This window comes from Eurypyga helias, unplaced genomic scaffold (assembly GCF_000690775.1).
Source record: "Eurypyga helias isolate BGI_N326 unplaced genomic scaffold, ASM69077v1 scaffold26106, whole genome shotgun sequence".
NCBI lineage: Eukaryota > Metazoa > Chordata > Aves > Eurypygiformes > Eurypygidae > Eurypyga > Eurypyga helias.
Window position 1 is genome coordinate 20,534 of NW_010257654.1, and position 12,496 is coordinate 33,029.

At 50.4% G+C, this 12,496-nt stretch overlaps 1 protein-coding gene across 1 annotated transcript; it reads left to right on the plus strand.

Annotated features, from left to right (window-relative positions):
- The first annotated feature begins 3,404 nt into the window (after positions 1 to 3,404).
- CARD9 (caspase recruitment domain family, member 9) lies at positions 3,405 to 12,146 on the plus strand. Its single transcript, XM_010154103.1, is given in 13 exon segments — positions 3,405 to 3,591; positions 4,519 to 4,656; positions 5,267 to 5,592; positions 6,218 to 6,329; positions 6,332 to 6,357; positions 6,550 to 6,702; positions 7,146 to 7,271; positions 7,393 to 7,584; positions 8,127 to 8,168; positions 8,788 to 8,833; positions 10,385 to 10,455; positions 11,158 to 11,240; positions 12,050 to 12,146. Coding segments are annotated over 13 exon segments (1,596 nt in total). The 5' UTR covers positions 3,405 to 3,407.
- The last annotated feature ends 350 nt before the right edge of the window (positions 12,147 to 12,496 follow it).

The window sequence follows — 12,496 nt, forward strand, 5'->3', positions numbered from 1 at the left end:
AAAAACCTGTTTCTTCATTCATAAAACAGTAATTTCTGTCTTACAGAGAGGTGCCAAGCTAGCTGAGTCAAAGCTGATAAAATCTAGTGGGAAAGTGCTGCAGAAAGCTTCATCCCCTGCACTGGCTAATCTTCCGAGGTGTAGTGGTGAGTTCAGAGCACGGGGGGTTGCAGTTTTTTTATGGGGGCCCTTTAGGCAGAGCTGGGGCCAGTGGGTGTCAAGACATGGAGCAAAAGGAATGATATCTGAACTGGCTTTCCTCTTGCAGTGTGCTGTTTCCCATAAGCCAGTAGAGATAACATTTTCCCAAGAAATTCAGAGGTGGCAGAAGGTCTGTGTTCTATTCCCTGTGTGCTGTTCACCACAGGGCTGGTAGTAGATGTAGTACCGGTAGTAGATGTGATCTGTGCTCTAAAAGATCATTGTCCTTTGCAAATGCTGCTCACGAGATGCCCCTGTAATCTTCACTGCTGGTGGGAAAACTTTGTATGACTACAAGAAGCAGCTGTCTTTGTTCTTTTTCAGGATTAAACTTCAAGGCCAGGCTGGATGAGGCTTGGAGCAACCTGGTCTGGTGGAAGGTGTCCCTGCCCTTGGCAGGGGGTGGGACTGGGTGGGCTTTAAGGTCCCTTCAACCCAAACCAGTCTGTGTTTCATTCTATGATCTGTTACTACAGCAAAAAGAGTCCTGAGGCTGGGTTGATCAATTAGCAGACATGCTAATTACCTTCAGCAAGGGCATGGCTAATAGAGGTACTGGATCTTTTTTTAGTGTCAAGCTAATTTAATGCCTAACAAGAAGCAAAAGCCTAAAGTAGCTCTGAGCATCTCTACCCCGCTCCTAATGATAACGTGGAGAAACTCTCCAGAAACTTAGAAAGCAGAACAAAGGGTCGAGTGGGAAGGTAATGGAAAAATGTGTCATGCTGCCATGGCATCAGAGGGTGTATGTTCTTGAGACTTTTCTTAAAACAGACTGCTAGTGAGTTCTTGTTGCAGCTACAGTTCTAGAGCTGTGGGAAGGCGAGGAGGCAGTCGAAGGTATGATGTTGATGCTTAACTTCATCACAGTGCTGCTTGCTGTGCTGCTCCTTTAATTACCGTTACAGCCGCAGCCTGTAATTTGGGAATCGTGGGTTATGTTCCTTGCTTTGCCAAGACTTGACTCCCTTTCCCTCAAAATACCGAGTTGTCATAATTATGCTTGAAGCTTAAGGACGTCCAAAATTAGAGGCCTCATTGTCGAAATCATCCTTTCCAGCTGAAGTCTAAACCACGGGAGAGGGCTTGCTGCCCTCTGCTTTCCTGTAGAAGGAGGTTAACAGGCGACAGGCCATTTGAAGAGCCTCTTTCTTCTAACTCTGCTTGTTTTGTCCCCTGAAATCAGCTGGGCAGACCTATGCCTGTGAGCTTCGCTCTTTTTACTCTTTCTGACCACTGCACAGAGAAACTTTCTGGACCCTAGCTGGTGCTTCAGTGGTACAATTTGGGAAACAAAGCCAGATTGAGTCTGAAATCACTGCGTGTGCAACGCTGCTGACTCGCAGTGCGACTCATGTTTCTCTCCTCCCCCGGCGCCCGTTCTGGCTTCCCCCTTTTTTTTTTAAACCCCCTCCCCCCTTCCCTTTCCCATCTCAAAGTATAGCTGAGTAATTTCCCCTTTTCTCTTTTCTCAAACCAGTTTTGCTCCTGGAATGATCTTTGCTCTAGCCAGGATATAAAGGGAGGCTGCATCCGAGACAAGTTTTCTTAGACACAAGACACGGACAGGTGTTGCTAGACCAGGAGAGGAAACGAGGAGACTTTTGACTTCACAGGCTCAGGTTGGTCCATGGTAATGCAGAATGGTTTGTATTAACAGGGGAAAAACTATTCTACAGCTCTGAGGTAAGGATGTGGTGTGTGTCAGCAGGGGGATGCATTTCTTGGGATCTGCTGGGGTGGGTTGGTGTCAGGCAGAGTTTTCCCTGTGATAAGTAATGACTAGTTCTGTGTCAGTCCGGCTCACTGGAGTTAACTGGCGGTGACGGGTGTCTGCTGAAGGTGTTCAGAGTCTGTGCTGGAGCAGAGAAACAAGGTTTGAGATGACCTTGGAGAGAGATGCAGTAAGAGGGGTGTGAAATCCTGCGTAGCTGCTGACAGTCAGAACTCTGTTCCCACCCTCCCTGCCTCAAAACAAGATGACTGAAAATGTGAATACTAAGGTTTCTGGCAGCCTTCCTGAGCCACTGGAAACGACAATGGCTACTGCAGACAGCTCATATATCAGTTTAAGATATAAGCATAGTAATTAGTGACTGGGCTTTCAGAAAGCACTCATTATGGAACAGTGACCAGGGGCAAAGAAATAAAAGTAATGCCAGTTTCTTACTGAAAAGGTGAAGGAGCCTGGCTATAGAAGCGTTGGTTTCTGCATCCGTTTACCTGCACGCTTCCAGGCTGAGAAGTGCTTTTTCTGACCCTGTGGCTGATGGCAGGCTCTTGCGGGGAGGCAGGTAACCTCTCGGCGCAGGTGCTGCAGGGATGTTCTGCAGTAAGCTCCACCAAACACACGCGGAATCACTCTTCCTCAGCAGGATCTTACTCGCACAGGCCGTGTTTGTGAGCGTGAATTGCTGAAGCTGCGCAGGTAGGAAGTGTGAGGTGGATGTGAGAGGCAGCTCGCCTCGTGGGGCGTGATTCGCACTCTGTGTTTGCAGTGCAAATGGCATACAGCTGTGTGTTCCCCTTCCTTGTGCGCGGATCAAGCACGGCATGCAGAAGAACAGCCCGTGTGTGATTAGCCCAGTTAAGGCTCTCACTGCTGGGGGTTTTCACAGAGCCTCCCGTGGGTGTTAGATGTAGTGACTGTGGTCAGACAGAATGCAGGGGTCTCCCAAAGGCTGCGAGATGGAGAAGGATGAGTGCAAACTGTTCGTAAAGCAGTGGCAACTGCTGATTAGGAGAGCTTTAAAGATGTTTTCACTTCTTCAGAGACTTAGTTTCACATTGGAAAGTTGCAGTGTGCCATCAGCTTATCCTGTGTTGTGTTCCACCCTTTTCCTGTTTTTAATGGGGATTAAAGATTTAATTCAAAGCACAGCTGAGCATCTGGAGAACTCACGGTGAAGTCAGCAAGATCTGACAGCGCTTCTTGGGGTGCAGTGTTGGGAATCTGGAGTTGGATTTTCCTCTATCCAGGCGGCTCCCTATCGCCAGTGCCCCTTTTGCTCAATAGTTCCCATTCCCACTGCAGTGAGATCTGAGAGACATTCAGCTCGTTGGAGGGGGATCTGTTTCACCACCCCCCAGCAGGCTTCACCCCCCATAGGTGTTCTCTAGGAGGCTTAGGGTCTGCTTGTTTGTTTTCTGTTTGTGTTTCTTCAAGCCAGGACGACGCTGCTCACTAATACTTCTCACTCTCCACCATGTGGGAAGAAGATGATGATGACACGTGTTGGAATAACCTGGAGAACTTCCGGGTGAAGCTGATCTCTGTGATAGATCCTTCCCGTATTACACCCTATCTCCGCCAGTGCAAAGTCATCAGCCACGATGATGAGGAACAGGTTCTTAATGACCCCAGCCTGGTCATGCGCAAGCGGAAGGCGGGTGGGTGAAGTGCAGCCTTCGGCTCTGTCGGTGCTCCCGGGCTCTGTCAGCTCTAGGGAGCAGGTTGGAACAGAGTGGGAACGGACTGGGCCTGAAGGGACACATCGCTTCTGGGTTACCATCTGCCCATGTTTAGACACACGTGTTATAGGCAGAGCTGTGCAGCCCCTTTCTCCTCCCTCTCCCAGCACGTCATTGTGGGGAGAGGAGGGATGGAGATGGCTCTTCTACCTCCTGGCGTTTGAGGGAACGCTGGCAGCACGTTAAATGAACTCTTCGTGACTGTTCTGTACAGTCCTGGCCTCGTTCCAACCACAGAGAATGACAGAATTCTTTTTGCTGTTAGTGCATCCATTGGATTGGATTAACTCTTACTGAGAAATTACTGTGGGTCTTTGAAAAAAAAAAAAAAAATTTCCCTGTTTCCCAGATTGGGAAACTGCAGAACATGGAAGAGAAAACCCCTGGGCTTGATCTGGTACACAGTGTTTCTAGACTGGGGAACTGACCTCAAAGTTGTCTTAGTCCAGGCTCTCTCAAGCTTGTCCCTGCTGCCTCTTGCTATGCTCAGTGTTCCTGTCTCGTGGCTCTTTCCTCCCCGTACTTGGAAGTGGAGCCTTGAGCTGCAGAGGCTGTCAGGGTGCTTTGTTTTAACTTACCTTTTCTGTCATTATCAGCAGGATAACATAAAGTGCTCTTCCCAGGTCTGCTTTTTGTACCCCCTGTATCAGAAGCTAGGCACGAGGGTTGGGTTTTAACTGCTCCTTCACAGTTAAAATCATCTTGTACAGTTACTGGTTTAGGATTGGCTGGGGGCTCTGATCCCAGAAACTTTAATCTGCATGTGGGGAAAGTGGAACAACTTTTTGTTTTGTTAGAAGTAGGTGAAGAGATAAAAAAATGAATATCCTGCTGCTGTTGTTTCAGGTGTTCTTCTGGACATTCTTCAGCGAACAGGACACAAAGGCTTTGAGGCATTTCTGGAGAGTCTTGAGCTTTATTATCCGCAACTGTATAAGAAAATAACGGGCAAGGAGCCCAGCAGGGTGTTCTCAATGATTATAGGTAAAGTCTCTGGATTATAGGTGAAGTTTGTGTTCTGATAAACTACTCTTCACTTGGTGTCACTGTGCAAATTAGGGGAGGAGTCACCTCTGCTTTTCCTTCTCCCCAGCTTAGGTACGTGCAGTCGGGAGTGTTCCCTGGCTTGCTCCCTTGGAAAGGTTTTGGCAAGAATGGCCCTGCTGGCTTTGCAGGCTGGATGTGGGAGGGTGGAGGAGGAAGCAGAACAATGGAGTCTTCCTTCTGCCTGTTGTTCTGGCAGTGGCACTGGTGTAGGGAGGTGCAGTGCTGGGGGGAAAACGTGGATGCCCCATCCCTGGAAGTGTTCAAGGCCAGGCTGGATGAGGCATGGAGCAACCTGGTCTAGTGGAAGCTGTCCCTGCCCATGGCAGGGGAGTGGGCCTGGATGGTCTTTAAGGTCCCTTCCAACCCAAACCATTCCCTGATTGTATGAAACACGTGGACGGTTCGATCACACTTGTCTTCAGGGTCTCCATGCTTGTGTGTGGCATGGGATACCCTGAGCTGCAGCGGTAAGGAGGTGGAAGCTGTGCCGTATGTGTGTCTGGGGAGCGGATGGCACAGCACTGGCTGACGCCTGCCAACCCAACAGACACCGCGGGAGAGTCCGGCCTGAGCCAGCTCCTGATGAACGAGATCATGAAGCTGCAGAGCACCGTGCAGGAGGAGCGGCGGAAGGCCCAGGAGCTCACCATGTGGCTGCACACCAAAGAGGACACGATCAGAGAGATGTGGGTGAGGGACAGCCTGCTCCGCAAGCATCAGGAGCGGGCGCAGAAGATGAAGGAGGAGAGGGACAGCCTGAGCAAGGAGCTGCGGAAGTGCAAGGATGAGAACTACAACCTGGCAATGAGCTACGCCACGCAGAGCGAGGAGAAGAGCGCTGCCCTCATGAAGAACCGGGACCTGATCCTAGAGGTCAGTCACCCTTCTCTCAAGCGTCCTGCTCCTTACCTGATCCCTGGAAGGCTGTGCTGTGTGCCAGACTTGTCTTTGCCCAGGAGGCCCAGTTTCTTCCCGGAGAGGGTGGGGAGGCACAGGTACAGGTTGCCCAGAGAAGCTGTGGATGCCCCATCCCAGGAAGCGTCCAAGGCCAAGCTGGATGAGGCTTGGAGCAACCTGGTCTAGGGGAAGGTGTCCCTGCCCATAGCAGGGGTGGGACTGGGGGGGCTTTAAGGTCCCTTCCAACCCAAACCAGTCTGTGATTCTATGATGGTCTGGACCAGTCCAGGGTGAGGTTCTGTGCATCTTCTCTAGCAGGTGGCATGTTCTGGTGGTCCCTAGCTCAGCCCTGTGGGCCCACGTACAAGTTAAACTGTGAAGAATTTAGTCTTCCCCTCCTTCAAGACTGGTCCCTCTCACGAGTGTAGCATGTTGTGTCCGTTTGGCACACAGGCAGGACTCTGGTCCCCGGACCACCAAACATCCTGAGGAAAAAAAGCTGGGGAGAAACTTGCCCCATGTTTGTCTGGGGAACGGAGCGAGAAGCGCGTTTGCAGGTCAGAACTGTCTCCTTGTTGATGAGCTCTGAACCTTCTTGTAGATCGACCACTTGAAGCACAGCCTCATGAAGGCAGAGGATGACTGCAAACTGGAGCGGAAGCACACGATGAAGCTGAAGCACGCCATTGAGCAACGGCCGAGCCACGAGGTGATGTTCAGGAGCTGGAGAACACTCTCCAGGTTGGTGGGTGTGGTTGGATATGGAATCCCTGAGAAGTGATTATTTGGAGTAGCCAGGGCAGGGACAGGGCTGCTCCAACGATTGTGTGTGTCAGCTGTGGCCTTGTTCTCCCAAGTCAGAGAGCACACAGGGCTCTGCGAAGGCTATTATGGAGTTAGATGGTTGCCTTATCTCATTTTTCCTTTGTCCAGCAGGTTGCTAGGGAACAGAATTTGGAGAAGAGCCTTTCCAAGGAGACCCTGGAGAATGGCTGTAGCCAGATACTGGAAGAACGCCGGGAGCTGATGAACACCATTTACAGCCTCCGCAAGGAGCTGCGGCAAGCCGAGGTGCTCCAAGACAAAGTACGTGATGCATGGCAACTCCCAGCTGAGGGTAGGCAGGTGGAGCACTGGCAGCATCTTGCCTCTGGAGCCGAGGAACTGCTCAGCACCAATCCTGGCTGCTCCCACTCAAGTAGCTGTGTTGTAGTTTGGTGGAAAAGGCACACTAAGATTTTAGCAGTTGTGTCTGTGACATTTACTGTTACCTGTTAATGCTACTGTTAATTAACAGTCCATGCCTCAGCTTGGAGGGTGGTGGGAGCTTTATCGTGTCTGACAGCTCAGGTACGTGTAAATCCATCATGTCAGCAGTCCTGGTCACGCTGAGCGACCTTCTGGTTGGCCTTGCTCCGCTCTGGCTGAACTTGGCATGGCCATAGCCATCTGTGGCACGGAGCAGATGTGGTGAGAGTCTCCCTCGGGCTCTGCCCATGAGCAGGGTGGTTTGGACCTTGTCTCAACAGTGTGCAGAGGAAAAAGAGATGCTGGAACTGCAGTGCACGTCTCTGAGGAAGGACTCCCAGATGTACAAAAAACGGATTGAAGCTGTCTTGCAGCAGATGGAGGAAGTGGCTTCAGAAAGAGACCAGGTGATAAAACATTCCCCTTGGAGCTGCTGCTAATCCCTGTGTTGCTGCTCCCAGTGGCAGATACCATAACCCTGAATGTACCATTGCGTGTCGTGCCACGATGCGTTGTCCCTTCCGCCAGGCGCTCCTGACCCGAGAACAGTTCTACATGCAGTACTCCAAGAATCTGGTGGAGAGGGACGCTTACCGCAAGCAGATCCGGGAGCTGGGGGAGCGATGCGATGAAATGCAGCTGCAGCTCTTCCAAAAGGAAAGTCAGTTGCTGGCTACTGAAGCCAAGCTGAAAAGGTTGCAACTGGAGCTACCCACACCGGTATGCCTGTGGGGTTGTCATCATGAAGGTGGGTTGGGAAGCTGAGTAGAGGGACAGAGTGTGGCTGGTCCGGGGCCTGGGACCTGACCAGTTTGGATTCAGCAAGCAGAGGGTGACCGTTTCCGTGCAAGTGCTGAGTCTAGAAAAATGAAAGACGTGATGGTTCCACCACCTCACCTTAGTTCCAGGCATGGGTAAGCGGGACTGATGCAAGCTGAGGCCCTCTGTGTTTGGAGCATGTCCTGTGGTGAGCGGATCCTCAGCCACCAAAGAGTGAACTCTATTTAGAGACTCTGTACGAGCCATTTGGATGAAACTGGGAGCAGGGTGTAAGGATGGTAGTTTCTGGAACTCAATTATACATGCAGGGGCTTTTAATTAGCGTGGCATCTTGTGTACTTTCTCCAGGTGGTCAGACAGGAGTGTAGGAAGGAGGAAGTCTGCACTTCTCTGTTTTCTGACGCTTTCAGCCTCCTCTGTGTTCCCCTCCCGCCACTTCCTTGCTTATGAGGTGCGATTAATCGATACTGGTTTTATTTCAGACCTCTGACCTGGATGATACCTCCTCCAGAGATTCCCAGGAAGTGAGTAGGGTGCCTTGTTTACCTTTTGCTTTCTTCTGGGATGGTTGCAAATTCCTCCCTTGTGCTCGATTCCCTCAGTAACAGCAGTTTTCAGTCCATGGCTCAGGCGAGTTTCAGTGATACCAGAAAGTAGAGAGGCAGGAAAACAGACCCGTGAGAGCATCTCCCTGTGTCCTGAGATTTCTGACTGTGGGACACACTTCTGGCATTAGTCAGCAAGACTTGTTGAATCCAAGCAAATCAGGGGAACAGAATTATTTTGAGTCGCTTCTGATTGTGTCTCTTGTGGGAGAACAGACAAAAATGGGTCCTACCCTAGGGACATGTGTAGTATAGAGTTTTCACTTAGTTGGTAACTTCCGTGTGGTGGTAATTGTCACATTGGAGGCCAAAAGTATAAATGAGGCCAAAGGAACTGGATATACTCCTGGAGGATAAATCCATGAGTAGATCCATAACTTCTGGCTCAGAAAATCTCCTGTTTTCTGACAGCCAGAGGCACTCGGGAAAGGGCAGCTGTAGGCATGTCCTGTTTCTTGTGTTCCTCCGGCTGTTCCGAGCTGCTGGGTGACACAGTAAGGGGCAGTTCTCACGTTCTTGCTTTGTTTCTGTCCCGTAGCTTACTCTTCACGGTCATCTAGAGGAAGATGCACAGCCGACTAAAAGTAAGGCTTTTCTTGGGAAAACAGGGAGTAGAATTCTTGAGAGGATGGTCCAGTGTTTCAGAGGGACAGGAAAAGACATTGCTGGGGTTTATTTTTAGTGAAGAACAGGTAGTCTGACTGGGGATGCTGTGAGAGGTGCTTCTCGGCCGGGTATGCTTGGCACTCCGAGTGAGACGACTCAGAATCGGTACCGGTAAATCAAGGCATTCTGCCATGCTGCTGTCTTTCTCCTACAGAAGGGAAAACAGATGCTGGGCACAGGAAAAGCTTGTAAAGCTTTAGAAAAAAAGCTCCACAGGCTGTCTTTTTACTACTAATGTTATGCACTGGGACAGGTTGCGCAGAGTTGTTGTGGATGCCCCATCCCTGGGAGTGTCCAAGGCCAGGCTGGATGAGGCTTGAGCAACCTGGTCTAGTGGAAGGTGTCCCTGCCCATGGCAGGGGGTGGGACTGGGTGGGCTTTAAAATCCTTCCAACCCAAACCAATCTGTGATTCTACATGGTCTCTGCAAGGGTCTTTCATACAGCCGAATGACCTGGGAAAAGCGGGATCAATAGGCCATCCCATGACCTCAGTTTGGGTTTTGTTGAGGTTGTCTGTCTACTGAATTTGTCCAGGAAAAATCACCTGGTACATGGTGCCTTTTTCTCCCCACTCCTCTTGCGTTTGTGACAGAGCCGAGGATAGAACACACATCCACTTCAGCTGGACCAAGTGGCTTTCTCTAGGGATTTTTCCCTCCCCTCTTCCCTTTTTTATGATGCAGGCTATTTTCCCAAAAGCAGAACTGTGTAGTTAACACTGTCACTGGTTCTGTTTCTGTGGCATCCTGGGTGGAAATGATTCAGCAGTGTGGAAAGGGATTCAGAGGCTCTTCTAAGAACTTGAAATGCTCTTTCAAAACTTGTTGGGAAAGGAAGGAAGCTAGCACATTAGAAATGCTCTGTTCTCATCTCCTGGAAGAGCTAAATGATCTTCTCATTCATTGAGATGGGAGATTTTTCACAAAAGCCAAACAGCACTCATCCTAAAAGCCTTTTATTATTCTACCTCGCTCAGTTCAAAAACTTGTGTCATGGTACCTGGTCACGACATAAGGACTTTCACTAAAACTGATGTTACGTGCCTTGATACGCACAACAGTTGTTGGGGAACAGGGACAACTTATGGTTAAAATAACCATTAACGTGATTTTTGTGGTGACTTACAACAGGATTATTTCATGATGCTAAGCAGAGGTGCTGCTTTGCACAGGTTCGCTTTGCTCCTGCATAAGCAGAAACCAGGAAGCTGCTGTCGCTTTCTGAGCCCACCGGGGAACCCCGTCATCCTAAAGCAAGACTCAGGGCTGAAGTAAAATGAGAAGTGGCTCGTGCATTGATCACAGGACTGAATCCTGAGCCTTTTGAGGCTTGGTTTCAGTTCTGCCATTGACTGTGTGGAGTGTGTAGCAGCTGTTACACAGCTATTGCCGTTTGACGGACTGGTGGAGGGAGAAGTTACTTCGCAATGGCAACTATGACTAAAGCTGTGTTTTTTCCTTCTCTTAGAAGATTGCTCTGAAGGACAAACCCAGCAATTTAGCACTCGAGAGAGCAGTCTGCCTCCGAAGTCACCCAGTGTAAGAGAATCTCTGTGGGCTCTTTACCATGACTGGGGTTTGTGATCTTTGATGTTCTTACTAGTGATGGTTCAAGAAGCATGTGAGCAGCTACTGCTTTTCCAAAATCTGAGCACTTTATGCAAAATTCACCCTCTGAAAAGGGTGAGCTCTGAAGAGTTGAAGACTTACGGTGGTTGTTTCTCTACCTAGAAACTTCTAATTACTTTCTGGCCTTCATCTCTGAGTCGGGATGTTTTCCAGTTTCTCTGTAGTATTACTGTTGGTACAGGAAACGGAATCCCAAATTTACAAATGGGAGAGAATAACAATAGTAAAACTATGTGAAAGAGGTGTATTACTGCCCTGCACACACAACAGTGGACAGGAATGACCATGCTGTACTGCGTTCTGCAGGCCCAAGCCGATGCAGGAAGCTAGCTGTACGCAGTGGACTGCTTTCCTGGCTGAGGGTTTTGGTGGTGAACAGCTATTCTTGGTCATCTGAAGGCATAGGTTTCCATTACCTTCTCCTTCATTTAAATGTAAAATGAGAGGAAAAATGACCCAGCTTATTTGGGTGGCCTGCAGCCTTTTACCCTGCCGAGCAGGGGCGGTACAGCAGCCTCAGAACCTTGGCAGAGCAGGTTTGTGATAACTCAGGCTACTGTTGGTCTGATCTTCAGGGGGATCCAGGTCATGTTTGTTTGGATTTTTTTCCAGTTCAAGGAGTGTGGCTTAGCCAACGAGGAACTGGCAGAAAAGGAGCGGAGGAGGATGAAGGACTGCTTTGAGCGTTACCGAAGGTCTGGACTTTAGTAAGCAGGACTAATTTAGACATACCCGTGTGACCTCACTGATTAGCTGCTTGATTTCTTTTCTGTCCATCCCCTGCCCCCAAGCTTGATTCGTGGAGGGCATAAATTCATTGCAGAACTTGCCTTCAGAGGTTCCTGCTGCTAGCTGAACCATCTGAGACTCCTGGTTCAGTACCAGAGGTAGCCAAGATAGCAACGATGGCAGCAGCTCTGGACCACGCAGATGGTTCCACAGCAGGGAGCGCAGTGCGCTCCAAGGAATTGCTAGTTTAATAAATATGATGGATTTCTCCCACACGAGTGAAATCCGTGTGACGTTCACTGTCGGACATGCTGCTGACGTCCAAGACCAAGCTCCCATGACCCTGAACGGGAGCAGATTCCCACCCTCTGTTCTTTTCAGATGCTTGTGTTTGAAGGCGCCTGGTGTTGTCACTGGTCGCTGCCTTAATGGAGCGTGAGGCCCATGAAAACCTCGTAGAACAGGGGCCTTGGTTCTAGGGCTAGAGAGGCGTGCACGATGGCACTGTCAGCAACTTCGGACAATACTGTTTTATTAAAGAAGGGACCTTGGGTAGGGTTTCTTAGCTTCTCCAGCTGAGCACCGCATACACCACGCTTCAGGAACTGTAAGAATGTCTTCAGAACCGTCCCAGTTCGCTTTGCCCTCAGCCAGTCTCAGCTTTGCCACCTTCAGTTAACCGCCGAGTGCAGCGACGCGGCAACCCCAAAGCGTTCCGGTGCCGCTTGTTGGCACCGGGCTTCGGAAAAAATGAAACGCCTGGTCTCGTTTTCAGAAAAAGAGCGATGCGAAGGGTACCGAAGGACCGGCACCACGAGGCGGACTGGGAGAACACCACCGGCAGCGACAACACCGACACCGAAGGCTCCTGAGCGCCGGACCGGAGCTGCGAGGGCGAGGCCAGCCGGGCCTGGGGTTGCCCTGCCCTCGGGGCTCTCTCCCCATGGGCTGCTTCCATTTGAAGCCATCTAAACAAACGTTGGTCACGAGTTTGTGGTTGTAGCGGGACGGGTTTGTGGTTGTAGTGGGATGGGTTCATGGTTGTAGTGGGACGGTGGGTTTTAGCGTCACCTCCCCCTCGTCCCTCTGCCCCTGAGGGATGCAGGATGCAAATAAAATAAACGGGATTAAACAGTTGCGGCCTGGGCTGAGCTGCTCTTGCCGGACAGGTCCCTGGAGTGACAGCCGGCAGCCCGGGAAGGCCCTGCCCCTGCGGGCAGCT